General features: G+C 40.5%; 1 protein-coding gene across 1 annotated transcript in view; it reads left to right on the top strand.

The window, feature by feature from the left end:
- Positions 1-24,609, top strand: part of wdr11 (WD repeat domain 11) — a 56,702-nt gene that overhangs the window by 15,015 nt on the left and 17,078 nt on the right. Inside the window, exons 9-15 of the mRNA XM_037124388.1 lie at positions 1,108-1,208; positions 5,750-5,926; positions 14,271-14,355; positions 18,287-18,393; positions 21,364-21,439; positions 23,430-23,538; positions 24,224-24,345. Of these exons, the coding sequence (XP_036980283.1) occupies positions 1,108-1,208; positions 5,750-5,926; positions 14,271-14,355; positions 18,287-18,393; positions 21,364-21,439; positions 23,430-23,538; positions 24,224-24,345 (777 nt within the window). The remainder of the gene's footprint in view (positions 1-1,107; positions 1,209-5,749; positions 5,927-14,270; positions 14,356-18,286; positions 18,394-21,363; positions 21,440-23,429; positions 23,539-24,223; positions 24,346-24,609) is intronic.

The raw sequence follows: 24,609 nt of genomic DNA, 5'->3' as shown, positions 1-24,609 counted from the left end.
TCATACCAAAAGATTATATGTTAATATGAATGATGTACAGATCCTGTCTTAACCCCCCTGAACTGTTCCAGACTCATCGGGGCTAATAAATATCGAACATATTCGATATCTAGAAGTCACAATCTAGATAACTGCAATTGTCATTAAATCAGTACTCTCACCACAGCCAATGAGAACAATATCCCAAAACAGCTGACAGTGTTGCCAGGCAACGTTTAACAGTCCTCATCCTTGAGCCAGACATTAGCTAGTATAGAACACTGTTGAGGGATAATAGCATCATGTTGATTGCATCTCGCCGGATATTCCTGTAGTGTGCGATGTGACATTTCTACAAGTCTTATAGTGTGTATGGGTTTGAGATAAGAGATGAGAACATCTGTGAAGATTCTCCTTATGTGCGTGATGGAAGCTGACTTTGCAGTCTTAGGGTTAGGATTAGGGGTAGTCCTTTAGTGTGAGCCTTACTTCCCCCTCAGCAGGCCACTAAAATGAAGTGAGTTGTTGTAGCTTAATTTCCAACCAGTTTGTGAGGGTCAGTAAATTAAAGCTAATTGTTGACATCTAAAATGAAGTGTTATCTGATGCTCCCTTTTGATTGTTGTTATCCTGGTGATCAGTTTTCAATTTTTAAAGTCAAAACAAATCCATGGCGTGACTGACATGAATTATAATACCAGAAACATCATCTCTACAAGGTGATGTTGTCACGGTGCGCTGAGCACGTATAAACAAATTAAGCTGAGTTATTTAGACGAAAATTTTTCACTCTGCCGTATCTGTTCAATTATAGGTCAAGCCCAGAGTGTATAAAGTCAATCACAGCTTGCAGCAGTAATGAAAATATTTTCTTCACTGAAGAAAATGTTTTTATGTGTTTTTATGGAGCAGCATCTAATCAATACAATGAATTGGTAAACAGGTCATCCTCTACAAATGCTGCTTTCTCCCTCCGATGTAGTAGATTTTGAAAAAGTGGACCACATTCATCACAGGCAAAAGCAATATTACTTTATCAGTCCCCATTCACTTGGTTTCAATAACTGAAGTTAGCCATGATTTAGACCGTATTTAATGAACACTCTCTCTTGTCCTCTCTTGTCTCAGTTCGGGTCTGTCACCGCTCTACTCCCCTGTGTCATTCTGCGGAGCTCCACTGGGTCCAAACCAGAAAAGGATTCAGGATCTCTCCCTCAACAGCATGATCGGTACAGCTTTACACATCACTGATACACCCTCTTGCAAGCATCATTTGTGTTTGTGTCTAAAATGCTACCACATTTGTACTTTTCAAGGAAAAAGGTAGCGCTTGCTGTGTTGGGGGGTGGCGAGGGATACAAAACTTTCATGAACTCGTGACTTTCGCCAGCTGTCTGCACCAAATATCAAGCTTCCACGTTATTATTTCAATGGATGATGACGTTTTCATAGAGACACACGCTTTGTGCATGGAGGGGAGGGGCTGTGTGTGTGAGACGTGTGAGTGTCAGAGAGACGGAGGGAGAGCAGGGAAAAGAAATTGCAGCTGAACGGATACGCTGCATTTTTGAGTAAAACCGAAATGCAATATGTGGCGGTCGGTCTTGATTCTGTTGCGCTCCACCACAAATTAGGCAATGAGTGGGAAAAACTGTACTCAGTGGCTGTGCTATTGTTAGACCTTTTATGCCCTGACATCTATCATTTACATTTTTGTGAGGCGCACTGGAACACACCATGACATCGCTGTTGACCCACATATGCTTTGCCGTATGGAAGCGATGAAGATTTCCAGAGTTTAAGAGTTGCCTCTGAATGCACCATGAGGTCCCTCTTGGTATGTCAAACCCCTGGCACAGCTAGACAGCAGAGGAAAGAACCTTAGATACATATATGGAGATAAGTGACAAAAACACAACAGAGACACTTGACTTTCAGTACAATCTGTCAGTGTGGCCGAGAGTTGTGCGATATTTGCTGTTCGTCGACATCATTAACAATTTTGGTGTGTGAATGTGGTTACATATCTCCGTGTTTGTTTGCATCAGGCTTCCTTGTACCTTTTATTGTACCTCAGTTAGTAGTGTGGGCCTCAGGCATCCCCTCCACTTTCTGCTTTAATGTGTTACTCCTCCTCACACTTCACAGGCCACCGTTACTCCCCAGTCGGTGCTGCTCTGCACGAAGACTCCCACGGGTGCTTGGCCCTTCCTCTCTGTCACTTTTGTCTCTATACAATCTCATCCTTTTGCTTATGATGTGTTTCCATCTCGCTCTCTCTGGTCCCTGCTGATTTGGAACAGAGCTGCCTATCAAAAATTGAATGTGGGTATAGAATAGTAATGAGACGCAGGACTATTTTTATTTATTTATTAGGTTATTTTTTTGGTTTCGTTGTTTTCTTTTTTTTGTTTTGTTTTTTAAACGTTTGTCAGAGTTGAGCTGCCAGTGAGCGGAAGGCCTTGGGGAGATGGGGCAGCAGTAGTTATGCAGGCATAACAGAGGAGGATTTTGCTGCTGTCTATTCACAGACACACACACACACAGATTAGAGCAAACTCCTGCCTGGAGCAACAGCTCTATCTGACAGTTGCTTCCTAAAGCTCTTGTTAAGAGTGAATGTCACTGGCCTGCAGGTTGCTGAAGTTTGATGCTGATTGGCTGACATAAGAAGAGAATCAGTCAGTCAAAGGCAAACTGACTATAGGGCTAGAAAATCATTCGGGTCAAGTGACCACTCAGTTGGTACCTTGAGTAACTGGCACAGATAAAGTACTTAAGTTTCATCTGAGTACAGTGTGTCAATATCTATATTTCGTGATTAAGGAAAAAAAAAAACATTGGTTAGATTTCAAAAATGAGTACTGCATAAAAATGTACTTTTTGTAAATAGTTCTCATACCCTGTGATAAACATTGAGGTGAAGCTCAATTCTGAGGCTGTTAAGTAAACAGTTTTCTTATAAATAATAAATATAGAAACTTATGATCAGTCCACATCAATTATAGGCTTAAATGAAAAAACTCTGTTTAGTCCCACCCACTTTCTGATGAAGCACCACCCACTTCTAGCGTAAGCCCCGGCTGTTGCAGTTATAGAAACAGATAAGCATAATGGTGTATTTGCCTGTGGTGTATATTTTTATTTGCTGTACATGGCAATATAGTGCATATATGGTTTGTTTTTATTGATGTATTGGTTTGTTTGGACTCACATCTTCATCTCATTTTATTACATCTTCAATGAACTGCACCGATGCCTGTTTAGAGAGACATTAAATTTCCAGTGCAAAGAAGGTTATTATGGTGCATGAAATGAAAACCAAATGGATTTTTCAACAAGAGCCAATTATAACTTCAAGGTTGTTGCGCCCTCAGAGAATGTCCTATAGCTATGCAGCAAATACGCAAGAGGAGACAATCGGCCATTTAGAACGTATAAAACGTTGTCATTAACCGTCTGATTGGGACATTGCCATCAAAAACCCATGCCTCAGTAAAGTGAGGGTGTGTTTGGAGCAGGAGTTAAATTCTGTGACTGGCCGGTATTAGAAATCAGCATAGCAGATTTAACTGAATGAAGCATATAGAGAAAACATGGTTCTGTGGCTTAATTGTCTCAGCTCAACTGAATCCCTCAGATTATGAAAGCTGCCCAACTTGAAAAATTGAGGCCACAGGTTTATGACACCAACACTGTTGTTTTTGCTCTCATTTGGCTTCAGCTGCAGTCAGATTTTGTTAGCTTTTCCACTTCAATCAAAGAACAGATTTGGACTCGATCTGTAAAAAAACTGTTATTAAAGAAAATTATTATTATTAAAGAAAATGTATTTGTCAATGAGTGAATATGTGTAGAAAAAAGGAATGCATATTATTTGTTGTCATATGTGTCTTGTACAGACGTTAAAGTCTTGATAATGATAGTGATGACTGCTCTACAAGCAATCCTCTCATAGTCTCTGCAGCCTAGATACAGATTTTTGACCAATCTCATAAGGAGGCCTTCGATCTATCTGTGTTAGCAGACTGTAGAAGTGTATCTGACATATTTTACCTCTTAGTCCTCTGGCTAGAGGGGAAAGACTCTGCATCACTTCAGTTGCTATGTTATTAAACAGATAACCATGTATGGAAGCGCTGTCTCCTGAAACTGTAAGATATAATTTGGACATTGGGGAAGACTTGGGAGGATTATCATGACAAAAGTCAGTGGACAGACGTGATGGTATTTTCTCCTCCAAGATCTTGTTTCAAAAAAGATCTCAACGTAAGCCATCGGTGTCTCTGAATCTTCTTGATCTCTCCTGAATAGTCAACTATGCTGAATTTCCAATTATTTTTATTTTATTGCCAATAAGTAGAGCAGATAACAGTTAGCCAAATTGCTCTCATTGACTTAAAGAGTTACTAAACCCCAGAGGTTTTGCTTAAGTGTCTCTGCCCCCTGCAGCTGCCATCGTCTCCTCCAGCCCCTCACCACCACCACAAGTACTTACATACACACACAATACACACACACACCAATATACTATACATACTGACGCTGGGACTTCCTGGTCCACTGCAATCCGCTCACAGCAGTAGCCAGGTTTCAACCTGTAAAGTGTAGACGCTATGCATATTTATGAGACAATCTGTCGAATTCAAATACTTTGCTCTAAATGTCAAGATATGGACCTGAATCAATCAACAACTTTACGATAACCAGGTACATTGTTTTCAGCTAAATAAAAGTGGTTTTGGTGGTTAGTTACTCCTTAACGAGCACAGCGTCGATTCCCCCGATGCGGTAGATGGCACTATTCATACTGTTGGCTGAAAAAAATCCATACCCTGCATCTCTAGTCTATAATATGAGGACATAGGTGCCACAGAACTTGCACCTGCACAAAATTAGGACACACGTGTCTGTCTCATATATATGCAGCCTCATCTGGAGCTGTGGAAGGAGCTATGTTGCTGTTCAATAGTTGATGTTGTTGTTGTCGGCACATTGGGTAGCTTCAGTTGGTAGTTTATTAGTTTGTGTCTCACATTTGAATTCCTTTGCTTGTGTTTAAGTTTGTCTGTTGTCTTTGTTTATAACTCACAATCTAATCATTGAAATGCTGTGACCTGTTCCTAATGCACATTTTTCATGCAAGTGAATCACTGGCAGGGGCACATTCACTGCTGCCAGCAGTTTTAATGAAATATCCAAGCGGATGGTTGCTTGAAAGTAGCTATCTAAATCCTGTCCAAACCTTTCTCCCCAAACATTTAAAGACTGAAAATTCTCTCTTCATAGATACTCTGTCAAACATGGTAAAAGTTATGGGGAGCCATTAAAGTAAAATTGTGGTGCAGGCTTTATTTTGAGCTGCCAAAAAAATATCATCTAAATTGGATCTGCTTGACTAATTTTAATAAACAGCTAAATTTTACATTGGGCACAGTTATATCAACACTTTCACTTCATTAAAGGAATGGGGGGAAAAACAACCTCATGGAATGTTCCGAATTGGAGCCTCAATCGGTTTAATTGTTTCTTTGTACGGTAGTAAGCAGATGTCGAGTTGAAATGTTGATTTACTGCAGATTGTATGCGCTGTGTGAAGATGATGGCACTCCTCACTCTGCTTCCTCAGATCACAAACAATAGAAAGAACAAAATTCAATAGACACTTCTTCTGCTGTTAAAAAAAACTATATTTACTGTTAGTGTTTAGTGTTAGTGTTTATTGATTGCTCCACTAATTAAGTGGATAATGTTGTGGTTTCATCTGTAGGTCAGACCTTGATTCCAGGTGAGGCTCCTCCACCATCCTCCAACCAGCAAGAGGTCCAGTTGAAGTTCCTGCTGACTGGCCTGCTGTCTGGACTGCCGCTGCCGCCGTTTGCTATCCGCATGTGTCCACCTCTTACCACCAAAAACATCAACCACTACCAACCCCTGCTGGCTGTAGGTGGGTAATAATGCAGCACTGACACACACACACACACACACACATGCAGGGGCTTGCAAAAGTCTGAGAAGAGTAGGGAAAGGATTGGGATTTCAAAAAACTAAAAAAAAGCATTTTTTCTCCCACATGTTGTTTTGTTTCACTGTGATTTCACACTCTTTCCGATTAATACCAGTTCAAGCCAGAAAATCAATAATAAATGAACTGCTCTTGTGTTGTTGTGACTTTTCTCTGTCATAGAAAACATTAGTAAATGTTTCATGAACACTGTTTGCTGCAGCTTATTTAGAATAATGGTTATTATATCTAAAGATTGCAGAGTGGATTGCAAATGTGAAATCTGAATTTGTCTGCAGTTCCAGACAATTATTGTTGAACAAGGACAACTTGCAATCGTTCTAGTTTCAGTAGATATGATGTGTTCTATCAGTTCCATTTGGTCCTCAGCCCATGGGAAAAGTAAAAAAACTGAATAAGCTACTTTTAAAAATATTTCAACTGTCAATACTAGTGGCCAGACCTTGTTCTAACTGTGTGGTATAGTTCTGTCATCTGTCATGGGTATACAGTATCTGTTTTTTTAAGGCTGTAGTTGTCCAAATGAACCCTTTCTCAGTCACTATCATTCATCATGTCTTCACTGTAACGACTACAGATTTGAGTGTTGAGAAGAAAAAGCGTGTCCAGTTTGATTGATGAAATGTTGCTGCCCAGTGATGACAGCACAAAACATCCAGTAAGACAGGAGGGCATAGGGCTGAATGATTATGCAGCTGCAGCAACACATTTTAATTGCTTGCACATCCAGACCCCTTTTATCAGCGTGCCTTTGTGGTTTGGGTCCAAAAAATAAGACATAATAATAAGCACCGATGATAACTAGCAGCAGAGCAAGACCTCATACACTGTTTCATCTCAAAACAGGAAATTAACAGCGACTGATATGAAGCATTAAATCAAGCAGGTGTTTACTTCAGAACAGCAACACATTTATCACATACGTTCATTCATTTGCTCTGCCTGAGGTATCTGTCAGTGTAAATTTATCTGTTCAAAACATCCGCATCAGCAATTCCCAGTTTTACTTGAAGAAGGTTAAATTCAAATTTAGCTTTAAACGTTGTCTGGCTCTTTGTAGTCAACCTAAAGTGAACTACTTCCGAGTTGCAAAATGTTCTTGGATTTGCTGACACTTTTGCTGAACCCTCCTGACACTTTGGGAATCATCATCTTTGAATTAAAAAGGCTATGTCTGAATATTCAAATCATTGCTGTGAATTTGACTCATTGGGGCACAAACTGAGCAAGTAGCAGTCCACCAAGTCTGACTATGCAGTCTCAGCAAATGATGCAGAAGGCATAGAGTTAAACTGAAATATCAGCCTCGATTATTACTCCCCCGGGACAGCTGCTAGGAGGGAGAGAGAGAGAGAGAGAGGGAGAGAGGGAGAGGCAGCAAAAGTTTGGATTTATTTGTTTTAGATCAGCATAGCAATTTTCTTCAAAAGCATTTCTCTTATCTTCCCCACAGTAATGATGTATACCGTTATGAAAGTCTCAATTTAAATTGGAAATTAAGAGCAGAATCACGTGTTTAATGTGACTCTGTTTTTGCACATCTGCTGCTTTGTGTGTGTGTGTGTGTGTGTGTGTGTGTGTGTGTGTGTGTGTGTGTGTGTGTGTGTGTGTGTGTGTGTGTGTGTGTGTGTGTGTGTGTGTGTGTGTGTGTGTGTGTGTGTGTGTGTGTGTGTGTGTGTGTGTGTGTGTGTGCGCGCGCACTCCTGGCTGTGCACCAAATTCCATTTAGGGCCCAGGCGTGCTGCTGTTCTCTCCCCAACGTGGCAAACCTTCAGTTTAGTTGTCAGGCTGAAAAATAGGCTACACTCAGTCCCCTGACATAGCCCACATAAATTAATCATACCTCAAAGACACATTGCCTCCCTCAGACCCACAGACAGGCAGATGAATAATAACACCTTCAACCTACATGACTTACAACCATTTTCACCCGCTCTCTTTGTCTCTCTGATATGTACATCACGTCCACAATGGTGGGGCACAGAGATCTCTTAAGTTCACGGCACATTATTACTTAATGACTGCAATAGTTCTAAAAGGCCGAAAGGGACTACCACTGATGTTCTCCATCTGTTACTTACTTTATCTTGGGTATGTTTTTTCAGAGTGGAAGGGCATCGCTACCAAAAGTACTACCAACACCAGTCTCCCAAATGCAGCAATCTCAGAGTCACTTTTCAGCCAGAGACCTCTAATCTTTTTTCACTTAGTTTGTGAATTCTGGAGGGGATGCAGTAAGAGCCGATCCCACCACAGATGGTGTGGGGTTGACTCGGCACAGCTGGTTCCCAGCGGCGTTCTGAATCTAAAACTAGAATAAGGCGAGTTGTCTCTGTACACCATTTGTCTGGTCCCTATAGTTATATTGCAGAGTCAAGTAGTTAAACGGTCTCTAGCTGCGAAAATTATTGAAATATGCCTTTTGTTCCACTTTCCCCTGAACTGGCTTGTGAATAGTAAGTTTGGGGGACTAGATAATTACATTGGGGATTTAGATGGAGGACATTTCTCTATGGAAAGGTGGAGGCAATATCCAAGGTGATTCAAAAGTTGACATATGTTTAATTAAAATGGTATCTTGAGGCAAGTATATTTCATTTATAGCCAGTCTCTTAGATTAGCACAGCTAGTCAAGTCAAGTAGATTTTAATTATATAGCCCAAAATCACAAATCACACTGCCTCAGTTGGCTTTACAGTGTGCACAGTGTACAACTTTTTCGTTAGACCCTCGATTCAAGTAAGAGAAAATAAATCCCTTATAGCAGGGAAAAAAATAGAAAAAGCAGGAAGAGCCACGGAAGAAGGATGGGCAGTCAATACAGATTACACTGACAAAATATGATATAAGTAGATTAAGAATGAAGAATGTGGAGCCATGAGGATGACTGAGCTGGCGGGCCACATGAGGACAGGTTACACACGATCATCAGCAATGAATGAATATGCATACAGATTTTGAGTTAAAGATGTAAAAATTACAGATTTAAGAAGATTGTCGAACAGGTGTGAGCAATGATCCATAACTGGCATGCAAGTGCTGTTCATACTGAATCTGTTAAATATGCAATCAGCTGTTCACTGGATATCAAATTGGAAAATGTGCAATATTAAGATATCTCTTCTCTTGAAAGCAAATACAATATAGCCAACGGCAAGTAGAGATGGAGTGTTTTTTGGCCGGAAACTTTCAGCTCCATGGCACTTGCCCTCCAGCCAGCTGCCAACTTATTTGGTGCTTTTGAAGTAAAAGGAGACAGTATTGTTGAGATTACTCCTCATTTCAACTTCTTGAATCATCATGTATATCGACCACGTCGTGTTTTTTACCACAAGGATCAGAAACCAATAGGGAACAATGTGATCAGCTGACGTTGTCACTGCTGCTCACTCATATCGGATGCAGTTAGGCAACCTGCAGAAAGAGCGATTCCTAGACAGTTGATGGTAAAGCAGAGAGGGGTAAATAGACAGAGAAGAAAGAGGAGGGAGAGAGACGTACACAGCTTGCAGCTTGAGGGAAGCAGAGACAACATCAGAAGTCAGAGGCATGCAGTATTTATAAGAAGTTGTATTTTCGTCAGCAGGACAAACGTGAACTATAGGGGGAACTGATTCAAAAGACTGCAACCAACCCACCAAAAAGGTAATAATAAAAGTTGCAAGGGCTGAGCTAATCGAAGAATAAGGATTGATTAAAAGTAAAGGCAAGGAAATTAGTTTAAAGTCTGGGTGTAAAGGCCTCAGTAGAGTCAGATTGTCAGATGTCAGGAGGGAGTCTGAGCTACAGGAGTGGGGCATGATAGGAAAAGGCCCTGCAGCCAGCTGACTTCATTTACACTCTGGGGACAGGCAAGAATCCTGTATTCTAAGAGCGTAATGCAAGAGGTGGGATATAAGGTCAGACAGGTATGAAGTCTGTTTAGAATTTTGAAAGTCACCAGAATCACCTGAAAGTCTGATCTGATGTGAATTAGAAGCCAATGAGATAATCTAAAACTGGTGTGATATGATTCAATTGGTACCGTGGATAGGAACAATACATTAAATTACATAAAGATAGCAGTACAAAAAGTGCAAAAAGGTAGAGGTTGGCCTCACTGTCATGCTTTATAAATTGAAAACATTCTTCAGTAAAGATGTCGAGATTGGTGCTGCGACAAGGTGTTCTGGCAGGTGTTGGCATCTGTCACCTCTCCTGTTTACCATGAGCCAGAGAATACACCTGATCACTAAATCCAGAGCGATCTGTGGATGAGTCCTTGGCAGATACAGCTCAGTCTCTTTCTTGGCCTCTGTTGCAGTCTGCATTAGCTGAGTCATAAGGGGGACTCGTTGAGTCTCAGTGATGCGACACCAGTGAGAGGAAGTGCCAAGGGAAACCAAGTTTTTTCACCTTGCACTAGATGCAAATAAAGCAAAAGATGAGCTCGCTGCTGATGGCTCGAAAGCACTCAAGGATGAAATTGCCATCCACAGTTCATTACAGTGAGACAGAAGGCAGGGATTCCTGCCTCTGTTTGTGCCATTTCCATTTCTTACTTTTCCCCTCTGCCAGTCTTTCTTGGTCTTTGCTTTTAAAGGAAGGGCTGCAAAAGCTGTGCAGCCGACCTCACTACCCAGAAGCAAGGCTTCCTGGTGTCCTGTCTAAAAAGCTGTAATCTGCGTGAGACTTGACAGCTCCATTACAGATAGGTCCCAGGCCCAGAGCCTTCCTTTTCAGTGACATGTACACAAACACTGAGAAGCTGACATCCATTTCTAATCCATTTGATGGTGGCGTGCCTAATTCATATATCTGTGCTTGCCCGACAGCTATTCTTTGCTGCATTGTTTAGATCTTCAAAGTGAAACTGCATTAAGAGTAGAATAAACTATCACCACAGCAAAAACATAGATGTGTCAGTTGCATAATGTGAGAAATAAACATTCATGTCCTGATATGAAGGCAGCCACTGAGGCATGCGCCTCCGAAAAGCAAAACAATTATCAGATGGCCTGATTCTCATTCTCAGCTCCAGCGGTCTGTCAAAAAGAATATAAATTGGGTTTTCAGTCCTGAAAAGCATCTCCTCAAAGAGTTCACCTCATGTTCTCCCCTCCTACAGTTATTTGGAGAGTTGGGTTCATCGGAGGACAGTCCAGCTCAGTCATCAGCTGCACTTAGTGTTGGAACATATTCTGGATTCCTATCAAATTTAACTTTAATGTACCAAATGATCCAAGTAAAAGATTCCATTTATTTAGAGAAGGATTGCTGCTTCTTTAAAAAGCAATTTATCAAGACAATTAATCAATTAATCAGGGACTATGAGATGAAATCAGACTGCATGTGTGGGAAATATGCAAAACTCATGTTATTAGTTTCAGAAGTGTTTTACTATCATTGAGTGAGTACTACAGACATACAAAACAACAGAGCCTTAAGTGGTTGAATTTTGAATAGATAATAGAGACAATCAAATAATCCTGTGCCGTGGAAGATTAGCCATGTTTCAAGCCTGTCTTTCAAGCATGTTTGTTAAAGTATGTTGCTGGTGTTGACCAAACTTAAAGGGCTACTGTAACATTTTAGGAAACTGGAAAGTTAGAAACACTTTGGTGAGAGGTAGGTGAGAAGATTGAATCCAATCTCATTTCTAAACAGCAAGTGTGAATTTACACCCAAGGGTCAGTAAGCTTAGCTCAGCGTAAAAGACTGGAAACAGACTCAAAATTCATCTACTGGCATCTCTTAGATTAACTAATACATTTCTTACACAGGCAGTGACTTCCTTCAACCCTGCAGTTAACCCAAAGAAACTCTTGATGTGCCAAACCTTGAATAATTCCAACTTAAAACTCCCTGTAAAACAGATACTTGACATTTTTACATTTAAAAGTATAATTTGTAAGAATTCTGGATTTAGATTTCTAAAAATGACTTGACCTTCGTTACATTTTGTCACACTGTGATCTTACATTATCCAAAATATTTCCAACAGTGTTCACACCTAGAGAAATCCACAAGTTTACTCAAGCTAAAAGCTAAATTCAAGATAACTAAAACTTTGAAACAGAACTTCATCTGAACATTTGCGCCTGAGTCACATCAGAGAGATTTTGATCAGCCGTGGTAATTGTTTAATGGTCTATACATCAACAGTGAAATGAGGGCAGGAACATTTGTGTTTGTTTGCATTACTCGTGCAGTGGTTATCTACCCCAACAGCAGTCGACATTACAGAACATAAACACCTGAAAACAAAGGTCAGCTGCTGCAGTCAGGTTGATAAGCAGAAGTGAAGATGAAATAGAAAATGAGAAGTAAATGCATTGTTAAGCTTGCTTTGTAATGAAGCAGATTTGGCTGACTGAAAACAGTAGAAAAATAAAAAAATAAAAAAAAACTTAACGCAAGTTAAAGCATCAAAGTGACGGGTTACTATTTTGTTTTCATCATGGAAAAAGGTGGGACAAGTGAACAACAGACAACACTGAGCAGCATCCACAATGCCAACCATAAACTGGATATTTTTGATCTGTCTGTCTGAAGACAAACTAACGTAAAGGTGGCTTTTGATTGTTATGTCCTGTGTTGTGCACCAAGAGGCCAATTTCTGTTTGCTGTCGTAATGAAAGTGTCTGTCCCAGAATGAAAATCAAGTCTTTTCAGCAATTTTCATCTCTCGCCTCACTGGGCCATATGGAGGGGCAGGATCTTGATTAAAGTAAACAAACCTTGGCTGTGAGGTGACTCGGGGATCCGTTTATCTCCATCCACCCACTTCCTGATTGCCCGACTTCCTGCTGAAACATCCTACGGTTTCACCCTACATGCCATCTATCAGCTACACGGGGAGCAGTAGGGGAACATACACACACACACACACAAACAGATGCTGATGTGGCACTGCCTATCGCCACCTCCAGATGTTGTGTCAGCATGTGGTTGTCCTGCTGAAGCCCAGTGCAGACTGAGCAGTCATTTCCAAAGGGACTGGGCACAGCAGCTCAGCTCCATCACACACTTGAATAATTGTAGAACTAAATGTGCTCCTGCACCTGTCCATGTTCACCACAAAAATAAAATAAAATCGTCCAATCTTTGTTAAACACTCTCCAAACATTACGAGAATGGACTTTTGATTTGCTTTCACATCAGCTGCAGAGTTTTATGTTTATTCTGCCATCCTCTGGAATTGAGTAATTATTTTAATTGCTGTGTCTTTCAGCTTTGTTGCTGAGGGTATAACCTCAATTGTTCTGTGCCTTTTACAACTGCCTGTTTTTCCCCATCAATGCAGAATCAGCCCATGGCGTTCTATAAAATCATGTATAGGCTGTTTTGATCATCTCATGCAAATATAGTAGAAACTAGTATATAAGATGTTGGCCTGGATTCAAAGCTGAAAATGTAGGGAATGTCCTTTTTTCTTTTTTTGTTGAAATATAAAAGTAGAAATTAGAAACAATGCCCTTATATAGAAATAGAAATATTCCGATTTCTTTATATGTCAGCCCAAGCACCTGTGATAAAGATATGTAAGGCCAACACATTTACAGTTTAATAATAAAATTTCATCACTCCACTGAAATGTTAAACTTTTCTGTGTATTTTAAACCATCCCAAGCATCCCAAAACAAAGCGTTTCAGGAGGAAATGTCAATATATTCATCTGACATTGGGAATGCCTCGATTACCAGCGTAACATTGGAACCGACTAATATTTGCCTTGTTGACTGACACTGGCCTAGCAATGTATTAGATGGCATTCACTTTCGTTTATCAGCCAAATTGTTATTAACATCAGTATCAGCCAAGATCAATGTGTCACAACTTAGTAAGTTGATTTTAAGAGTGAGAAACTTTCCCTAAATGGTAGACATCAAAAATAACTTTTAACTTGATATTTGTCTCTATTACAGTGTGAACAAATGTTGGAAAAATACCACTTTGTCTTTGGCAAACCGCCTCAGAGTTTCTGATATCAGTGTCAAATGTCACCTGCAGTATTTAATCGTGTGGAGTTTGGGGAAGGATGCAGTTGTTTTGCTATTTTCCCAGCAGCATATGAAAGAGTGCTGTGAGTTGAGTGACACATGGTTTGATGTGCTGCCTATATCCACATCCACTGCTGTGACAGGGAACACACAGGGGTGTCACGCTGACACACTGTCTCTCTGATCCTGCTGGAGGGTAGATGCTGATAAGATAAGTGACAATATCACTTGTGACCTCTCTGTTTAAGTCTGTCTCTAACATTTCCTCTGTCTCCTCTTCTCAGGCACCAGTAACGGCTCTGTACTGGTCTATAACCTTACCAGTGGTCTTCTGCACAAAGAACTCAGTGTCCACTCTTGTGAAGTCAGGTAAGATGTTTGTGTCTGTGTGCTGGACATTGTAAAACAAGGCAGAGTATTTCCAGGCTCAGCAGTTCAGTTGCCACTGGTGCATTCATTGTGTAAAATAGCTGTGAAATGACACGTTAGATGATCCCCAGTGGCTGGTCAGTCAGCTGGAGTTGGATTGATTATCTGTTGATTGTTTTCAGGCTCATTAGAATTATCGAGGCAATTGGCAATCAGATAATTGGAGTGCTATGTCAGCTCTTGTGAGGTGGAGAGAATGAATTATTCAGCTATGCTTTATGGGAGTATCTGCGTATGTTTTAAGAGTGCTTTAGCTGAGAATGGCACTCTTGGCTTCAAGTAAGAAAGACTGCAACGAGCAAAATCAAAGATCTGGGTTTTTCACCACATTTTATTCTTAACATCGAGGTGGTAGAACTTGCATTGCTATTGCTGGCAAATGAAAAAATGAAATCCATAAATAAATTATCAGGTATGTACAGTGGGGAAGGTGACAGAAACATCCTGGCACTGCAAACTATGTGATCAAGCCATAGCTTATCTAAAAAAAAACACCACACAGTCTCCAGGAGCTGACACAAATACTGCAGAGCGGCTTTGGTGCGTTTATTCCAACAAGTAACTGAATTGTGAGTTTGTTTCCTGAAGTGTGGGTGAACGCAGGGGGAGCTCAGATTTGCTCGAAAAAATGGGACCAGCTTCGTGTACCGTGCAAATCAATTCATCACGACAAGCCAGTAAATGGTCTTACAAGGCCTATATTTACTCTGTATGTGCGGTGTGTTTGTGGTAGACAGAAGGCGACGGCGTGTAAGATTAGTGGTGCGGATGTTACATATCTACCCATAGCAGCTGATGTAACTTTTATACAGTCAGTGTAGCAGTGTATTTGTGCATTACACAGTCACAAATATGCCGTCTGCCAATTTGCAAGACATTTTAAAGTTAAGTCAAGTCAAATTATACCACCCAATAAGACAAATCACAATTTCTCTAAGAGGGCCTTACATTATTAACAGTATACAACACCCTCTATCCTCGGACCCTCAATTTGAATATGGAAAAACCAAAACACCCCTATAGGAACAGGAGAAATGGTATCCCTCTTTCAGGGTAGACAGATGCAGTAGATGTTGTGTGTGGAATAAACCAACAAAGGGACTCTTTGTGCATGTAGATTGCAAAAAGTGCACAATATGGTAAAATATGTAAATCACTTGTTAATGACCTCCACAAAAAGACAAAAGCAGAAACACAGTTTGTACTTCATGCTACTGTCTCACAGTGGACGTTTCAACTTGTTATAGCCGGAAAAACGCAGATGTTACAAATAGCATTAACGAGTGCATGGGAATTATTACTCCCTGTATAGTTGGCTAGAAGTATCCCACAATGCATCGAGAAAAGTAGTGTGCAACCGATGGTCACTAATGTAGCATTACATATCATCATGCGTTGCACGGGAGGGGAAAACAAAAGACCTGGGTGCTGTCCAAAAGTGTTTTTTCTTTTCACCTCACTATATAGTACACTATGTAGAAGAACCTAGGCAGTGCGTGGGGAGTGGTGAACCAAAATGTCTAGGAAAAAGGTCTGTTGTATTTTGGGTGAAATATGAAGATGAAGATCACTTTCCATTGTCACTTGGAATGAATAACTCATTTTTTATGTTAGAAATGGAGCCAAACGTTCAGGCTTCTTTTAAACTCAAAGGATGACATAATTCCCTCAAGTTTAAGTAGCTAATTAATGATCCTGTCAATAACACATCAAAGGGGCCACTCACAGGAGGGAAGTATTCTATATTAAGAAGCTTCTTCCTCCTGTTCAAACCAGGAATGAAAAAGCAAATTACATCTGTGTCTGTATATCGACTGAGAAAGTGATTTTGTTTATTCTACTCGCATACTTCTACAAAATGGATTCACTTTTTAATCATATTCCTTTTAAAGCAGACTGCTTAATGTTTTTTTTGTAGAGGATTCCTTACTTTTGGTATAGTTGTACTCTTTGAATCCATCTGCAATCCGTGGTAACCGTACCTACACATGAGATCTGTTTTGTGTTTCACCATGGACGGCACTCTCCATTTTTTCCAACAGTAAGAAAACAACATTAGTGAATGGTCTTAACTTTTGAGAAGAAAAAGAGAAAACAGGATGGCATGGAGTGGTTCTTTTGGTATCATATGCAGCTTTTCATAATGTAAAGGCACAAATAACCATTTTTATGTTTAACAAACTCAACTGAACCAGACTGCTTACCACTTATTTGCCTTAAGTAACATCACATATCAAGTTGCATGTTTGCAACAGAACTGCATTTAGTATTTATGAATATTCTAATATATCACATTTTTTGTTGGTCATTAACTTGATATGGACGCAATAAATGCTTCCTTAGATCGAGCTTTGTTTCAGTGCAGTTTTGTGACACTTTAACTCTGTTGTCCTGCTGTGCTTCCTCAGAATATATTGCTTAATTACTGTCTTTGTGCCAGGCCACACTAAAAGTGGATGATTTCAGAACGCTGCACCACCTTCGGAGCACCCCACAATGCAACAGCCAAACACCAACAAAGAGCAGGCTGTGCTTCATTAGTTAGTATTCTCTAATGAGCAGCAGAACTATTTCACCAGGATTAATTAAGCACGAGATTGAATCAATTAATGCTGTTAAGAGATTGATTGGGAGCTAACACCATCCGTTCAAGCAGAGCCATTCTTTCTTTAATGAGAGAAGTTGGTGTCCACACATGCAAAACTCCAACAAACTTTAATGAGATGTAACGTAAGCACAAGTTACTGAAATATCCGTAGCCCCCTCTGCCTGTCAAACGGATGAAAGTGAGGGAATAGCGGGGGTTTTGCTCTGCCTGCTTTCTTTCTGCAGCCTGTTTGTCACCGCGAATTTGCTCAACGGTCCTGATACTCAACAGCTGTCTATTCATTAGCGGTGTAGATTGCAAGTTTCATCTTGATACAATATTATATCAATTCTTTGGATGACGATACGATATTTGCCGATATCACAGACCCTGCCATGATACGATTTCAATTTGATTCGATGAAGGGGCCTGTGATCAATATGAGATGATATCATATGCCCATTTAATGCAATCAACTCACAAAAAGCAACTAAAATATGATTTGACACTTTTATTACTGAACTCTTGAGTGGAAGGTTAGTGGTTCCAGACATTTAATTGGAAATTAGTCAATTCTAATTAAAAAAAAAACCTTTTTAAAATGGAGTCGGTCATGGATGGAAATGGTGACACAGAAATTCCATGTAAATTTCAAATTAAAGGTGTATCTTAATGATGGCAGCAATATGAATAGATGCTATTGTAGTAGAGCACAAAAGACAAACATGAAAAAAAATACATTAACAACACAGTCATACAATAGCCATTCAACCACACATTCATTTCAGAGCAGAGCCATCAGATCAGGGCTTTGTCTTGAAAACACCTCCATCTGGTCTTCTCTCCTCCTGCACAGACACATGTGGAGCGCTGCTGCGCTGTTTATTTTAAAATCTGAGCATTTTCTGTGGTGGTGAGAGCAGAGGTGCTTTATAGAAATGAGCTGAGAATCCCTTGCCCCAACGCAGCCGGGCCAAAGGAGGCCTGGCTGCTTAGCATCTCATTTACATTTACTGGGGAAATCGACTAATTAATCATGTGGCTATTTACCATCTCATTACAGCTGAGTTTGTGCTCCCCGAACTGGGCCTGCTTCTAAAATATATTTATATCTGGCTTCATTTCATGTGCACGTTTTCACTGTTTCTTAATGGATTTGTAGAAGTTTGAGGTGTCTCATTTACATTACTTCTTAGCAGCTGAATACTTTACAGCTACTCTGCAAGTATCAGATAGAAATGTTATAAATTGAACTAAAAACTGTGGTTTGTGCTCGTTTCACAGGGGGATTGAATGGGTGAGTCTCACCAGTTTCCTCTCCTTTGCCACTTCTTCTCCAAACAACATGGGCCTGGTGCGAAATGAGCTGCAGCATGTCGACCTTCCTACTGGTGAGCCTGCACTCACACACACATACACACACACACATTATCTGTACCTGAGGGCTACCAGGACTTATACATTGGCCTCTGTTCTCAAGGTTTCTGTTTTGCTCAGGGTTCCTGGAGCCTTAAAAAACAAAGAAAATAGATGTTTCAGTCTCTCTTTTTTCTCTTTTAGTGTCTCTGTAGTTTTGAAGAGACTCTTCTGGTCCTCCTCCAGGGGATACTTACACTCTCTTCCAAATTAGGTCCAAACTAAACAGTGTTAAGGTAGAGCCAAGGGGTGGCTGGCTCGGAAAATTAGATCCCATCGCGCCTTCCTGCAGTGCGACTTATATCCCTGCCTGAGTTAACTGACGGGTCTATAGAATAACTGCACCGGCAGTGACCATTGTGTGCTTCTTCCTCCTCCAGGGGCTGGAGAGTCTACAGAGCTACATTTTCAAGAACGTTGAAAAGTAGTAAGTGGTCAGGAGGAGATATTTAAAGGTTTCAGTGGAGCTTTTCTTTTAGCAAATGAAAATGAGATTTACATGAAAATATCTCCTTGAGAACAATATTTTGGCAATCTTTGATATGAATTATTAATGAGGAATTTTCATTTTTACAAGTTGTGCCTGTTTTTGTCATGTAGGTCTGTTTCATATGTTTTAAACTTGATGTCCTCTGCTTTAGAAATTCGCTAAAAACTTACGGTCACTATAATGGTTGTGTTTGAAAGACTTTTCCTCATTTCCTCCTCCTCCTCAATTCATTCCAGACAATATAGAGGGTAGTTCCCTTTTTAAACGACTCCTTCTTAAGCACCAGAGTCATCAAAGTTAACAGTCCACAGCATTAGCTTTGGTTACAGTCCCTCACACTTCCCAGCACATATACTTAACAGTTTTTTCTTGCAAGTTCAAGTGACAAGAAATCCTCAAAGGTGTCCTTGACTGGAAATATAGCTCCTGGGGATCTCACTGTCATACATCTCTGAAGCACACCCAACTGTGTGTGTGTTTGTTTGCCACGGTCGCAGCATTTTGGGAAATACGCTTTTTTTATTTGCTGTCTTACCAAGAGCTAGATGGAAAAGATCAATATCAATTTAATCTGTGTGTATTCAGTACAGAGATACAATAGTCCTGGGACGTGTTTAGCCTAGCATAGCGCCGAGATGACAAGAGAAGAAAAGGGAAACGGCTCACTAAGCTACATCAGAGCAGAAGAATACGTCTCTCAACATCTCTCAAGATGTATTTCTTTAGAGGTGTTAATACTAAACATGTAACAAAACAAACAAGACATTATGATTAAATGATAACTCAATTCTTAACAACTTCAGTGATTACTTTCTTTTCCCTATTTCTTTCTTTCTTCTTTTATTTTATGTTAAATAATGGTAAATGATAATCATACCATCCAGCATTGCAGTTGCTGCCAGACTAACATCCTGGACCAGATTCAGGAAGACAGTAGGCAGATCTGAACAATTTTGTTTCTGTTGTTTTTTTATTCAGGAAAAGTCAGCATACTATTTGCATAACAAGTCCTCAAATAGAGCAGCAGAACAAGTTTTGTATTCGAAAGCATACTATGCAGGATTTGTCGGTTGCTGTTTGTTAACACATCATTCAGAGGTGCAATAAGCGATTCTGGAGAAACATGGTTTATTGAGTAGTTTTTTACCAGGTCATCTCAAAACAGCACTTTGGGTTGGAACGCAAAGTGTCGGTATTTGTCGATCTCGACATGACACTCAACAATTAACCATCTTTCTACTGAATCGCGGAAAATACAGACTCTGCCACACACTTCCTTTGGGGCATCACAGATGATTGAGCGGGATCGTTCTTCTGGACATTGTTTTATAGGAAAATCCTGTAGAAAAAATCTTTTAAGGATTCTGCACTGCGCCTGTAGGACTAATTCACCAAGAGAACAGCTGTGGCCTTTACAGCTTGAGCACTTCCTGATAAGATTTTGAGACCCTTGGATGAAAATCATCTTCCCTCGCTCGCTTTACTCAGTTGTGGTAATACCTGGTTTCTGTAGCAGTGAGAGCAGATGGGTGTATTTTTTTGTCGTTTAGTGTCCTGCAGTGACTGTGGAAAGTTAGTGTTGAGAAGTTGGAGTTGACTCAGTTTGCTTTGCTTCACACAGAGTATAAATATTTATTATGTGTATAGATGATAATTACATGTAATTACATTATCGTTTATTATGCATCATGGCAGGTGTCGTCTGCGCAGCACTTTGAGGTGTCTCTCCACTGATCAACATTATCTGTGTGTTTCCGTGATTGTGCGTTTGACACATGTCGTTAGAGCCTGCAGGCTGATCATCTGCAGGGTGAGAAACCATCATTGACACTTGGCAATCATGCGACCCCCTCCTGCTGAGTATAGCTGAGAAAACAAAAGTGGAAATTCTGAAGAAGGCTTCATTAGGCTCCAGTGCACCACAGGTCTCCAAAGTTTCTCCTACGCCATATGCTTTGTAATTTCGTCTCCTCTGGTGTACAGATACACCTCAGTCTCAACACAACTGTTGGAAGCCAGACCCCCCCCAAACCCTCACAGGCACCTCTATGACTTTTACATTTTAAACAGGCCAGCTTTCCTAAGTGTCCTCTGCAAAATCAGATCAGCACTTCCTTTGGCAAATGTGATAGCACACAGCTGAAGGGCATTCTTGTTTTGTTTAAAAGGGCACCTTGATGCTCTGAATAATGTCTGCTTCACTAAAAAAAAGTTGTGAATGAAAAGCAGGGATCAGCGCAGGTGGTGAGAAGAAGTTGTCGGCAGTCTGCTCATCCCACTCTGGCGAAACAGATGAAACCAAGACACCCTAGCGCTAAAATGAAATGAGATGAATCACTCTCTTCACAGGTGCAAGGAAAGACACCGTCTTCTGCCTCCCATCATCGCCTCATCTCCCTCACACTCACATTGTCTCTCTCACGCTCTCTCTCTCCATGTCTTTTGTGTCTTTCAGGCAGATGCTTTGCGTTCAGAGGCGAGCGAGGCAACGATGAGCCACCCATTGAGATGATTAAAGTGTCGCATCTCAAGTGAGTTTTTCCAAAACCATATACCACAAACATCACACAGATGCATGCACTTGAACTATACATTTACATATACACCATTTCACACCCACGCATGTCCTCACCTCATCCGCCTGGAGCCATCTCACCTTTATTTCTCTCTGTCTCCAACCGTCATTGGTGTTGTAATAGCCAGACTTGAATACCAGTGACAGTCTGCACAAAGACCTAGAGAGATCTGACCTAGATCAGTTTTTTATTCAAGCATTTATCGTCATCACCATCTTTTAATTAGACTGTGATATTCAGATCGTTAAAAGAGCGTGCATTTATAACCATCCCACATTTTTTTGCTAAACAATACACAAAGTTATCAGATTGCAGCTGTCTTTTGTATAAGCAATTGCTCTCAATGTGTTTCACATTGTAAGAGCCCCATGTTTTTCTAAGCCATCTTGTGGATTCTTAGCCTTGTTTATACATGTGGAATATGAATAGGTGGTTAATGTTTTATACTTGAAACTGAAGCCTTGGGTAACTGAAGATACACTCGCAATTTGGCACTATTGCTTATTGCAACAAGTGTCGCCTTCTCTAGAGTGGAATAAGTCTCAGCCACTCTGTATGTGTGTCTCTGTATTGTGATGATGCAATGAGATTTGTTTGTAGTAAGCACCTACATTACATCTAACAAATTCTTACCGACCTGGGATTGTATGTACGACAACAAATCACCAAATGTGCCGAATGGCACACAATTCCAATTTCTACATAATGTTGCTTTAATGTAAATATTGCTGTGTTAAGGACATTATCAATTGAGCTATTGTTACAATAGCTGAGCATTTTGACTGAATTTTAAAAAGTAATTTTAGCAGTTGCGCATTAAGCATTTGTCCAGAAGTGAGTTGGGGCCACACTGACTGCTATTAGCAAAAGACGAAGGGGAAGAGAGCCCACCCCTACTGACGTTACTGCTCAGTGGTGCATTAAACAAAAAAACCCTGATTTCTTGGATAGCCGGATCTTGCGCATTATGTGGCCCATAGAGTCTGCATACTAGAGGATTCTGCTGACTGGGCCTGCTACCTTTTTTAATTTTTTTTAATTCCTAACCAAATTTTACCAGACCGATTGTCTCAAATTATGATTTGAGTCATCAAACTGGTAATTTCACAGGGGTTGTGATGCTCAAAAGAATTACACATGTGACACTTGCAATGTAAGCCCTTGAGAAAAAGTATTTTTGGGCCTCAGAGCATCACCTGACATTGTAATTACACAGTCAGGCCACTCTGAAAGTTGGCTTCAAAGCCTGTTTCACATCCTGGGGACTTGCTCGCTCTCTGTGTAGATGAAGAAGGCTCATTCTAAGGTAACAAATTATTATTATGTTCCATTTTTCCAAATGCCAATCCCAAATCCTCTACACTGGATCTTTGAGGTGCAAATTAGGTGCTTCACTCCACATACCACAACATGGGGGAAAATTAGCTGAAATGTAATTACTGGACAGTACCATCATATCAGTCTTTTTCTCCACCAGGATATCATCTTTGCTGCAACAGATTGCAATCCTATAACATAAGGCCTGAGGGTTGTAGTTACTGGAAGAGAGAGGGCAACAGGCTTTCATATGCTGGAGCTCTCTGAAGAGCTGCCGGGGGCTGCAGTGTGTTTGCACTGTTGAACTCTGTTGTGCTCGAATACAGCAGCTAAAAATGTAGATGTTGAGCAATTGCATGGTACCTTTTTGAAAAAGGCAGCCTCCTATTTGGCCAAATTTTGTTAGCTGAGGTATTTAGACTGCCAACTTCAGGCCACATGTCTTGATATTAAATAAGTCATACGGTAAAGAAAATTCATGTTTCTTATTCAATTTGTTGTTTGTTGTCAAATAGCTAAAAGATAGTAATTCATCTACAGTGTCTGTATAAAGGTGCACAATGAATGTATATATAATTTTCCTTAAAAACTGAGACTGAATGTGTGTATTTGTGACTTCCATCCTCAGACAGTACCTGGTGGTTGTGTTCAGAGACAAACCCCTGGAGCTGTGGGACATCAGGACGGGGACACTTCTCCGGGAGATGGCTAAGAACTTCCCCACTGTTACTGCCCTGGTACAGCCAAATCTACATACTACTGAAACACGAGAAAAAAAAAACCTCTGCACTGCTGTGTTTCATTATACATATGTGGATTCACAGCTCATAACATCTCCAATTTATATATTTACTTAACAAAACGCACAATATTTGCTGTAATAACACCCATTGTTGACTCTTCCCTTTGTTAATAGTCTCTTCTACTTTTTGACCCCTTTCCCTTCTGTTGTTTGTGTGGGGCCATTTGAGAGATTAGTCTGAAGATTTTCCCCAAGCTCAGCAAAGAACAGTGCCTTCATTAGGCCAGAGAAATGCTCATAAAAGAAGAGTTATGGTGGACAAACTTTACAGTGTGGCTGTAAAAATCCTGCACAGTGCGAATAAAAATGCCAGTAACCTTAATAATACATGCTGGCTCCCCCAGCCACATATTGCTGTCTCATTTCCATATTGATTACAACTTCAAGTCAGCCATCCTACAGCCACAGTGCTCCTGTAGTTGGAAAGGAGGGCAGGGGAAAACAGCTCCCCTGTGTGTCTTAGTTTCATTCAACTGAGGCTCTACATCACTTTCCTGATCCCTTTGTCTCTATGTGCTTGTTGTACTGTAATGCTTTGCTACTCTGCCAGTTAATGTTGTCCGGTTCTTGGTCTGCATCAGTCTCTGTAACGGCAACCCTGTGTGTGTGTGTGGAAACAGGAGTGGTCCCCATCCCACAACCTGAAGAGCCTAAAGAAGAAGCAGATGGCAGCGAGGGAGGCCATGGCTCGGCAGACGGTGTCAGATGCAGAGCAGAGCAGCGTTGAATCCTCAGTCATAAGGTCAGCATTATAAATGTTGTTATTGGAAGCCACTTGCCAGGATAGTAATCCCAAAAGCAGAGTGTGAAATTTTTCAGATCTCATGAATAAATCCAACATCAGACTGAGAATACACATATATTTTCTGTATGTTATTCTGTAACGATGTTTCTTGTCACTTCTAACTTGTTTTTATACACTCAATCACAGCACATAGCACAATATATATATTTTTTAACTTGGGTGAAAAGCTTGTCTACAGTCTTTCCATGTACCCCCTGACAC

Source organism: Acanthopagrus latus, chromosome 15 (assembly GCF_904848185.1).
Source record: "Acanthopagrus latus isolate v.2019 chromosome 15, fAcaLat1.1, whole genome shotgun sequence".
NCBI classification, from domain to species: domain Eukaryota; kingdom Metazoa; phylum Chordata; class Actinopteri; order Spariformes; family Sparidae; genus Acanthopagrus; species Acanthopagrus latus.
The sequence above is the reverse complement of the archived record's forward strand: the minus strand, read 5'-3'. Positions and strand labels throughout refer to the sequence as shown.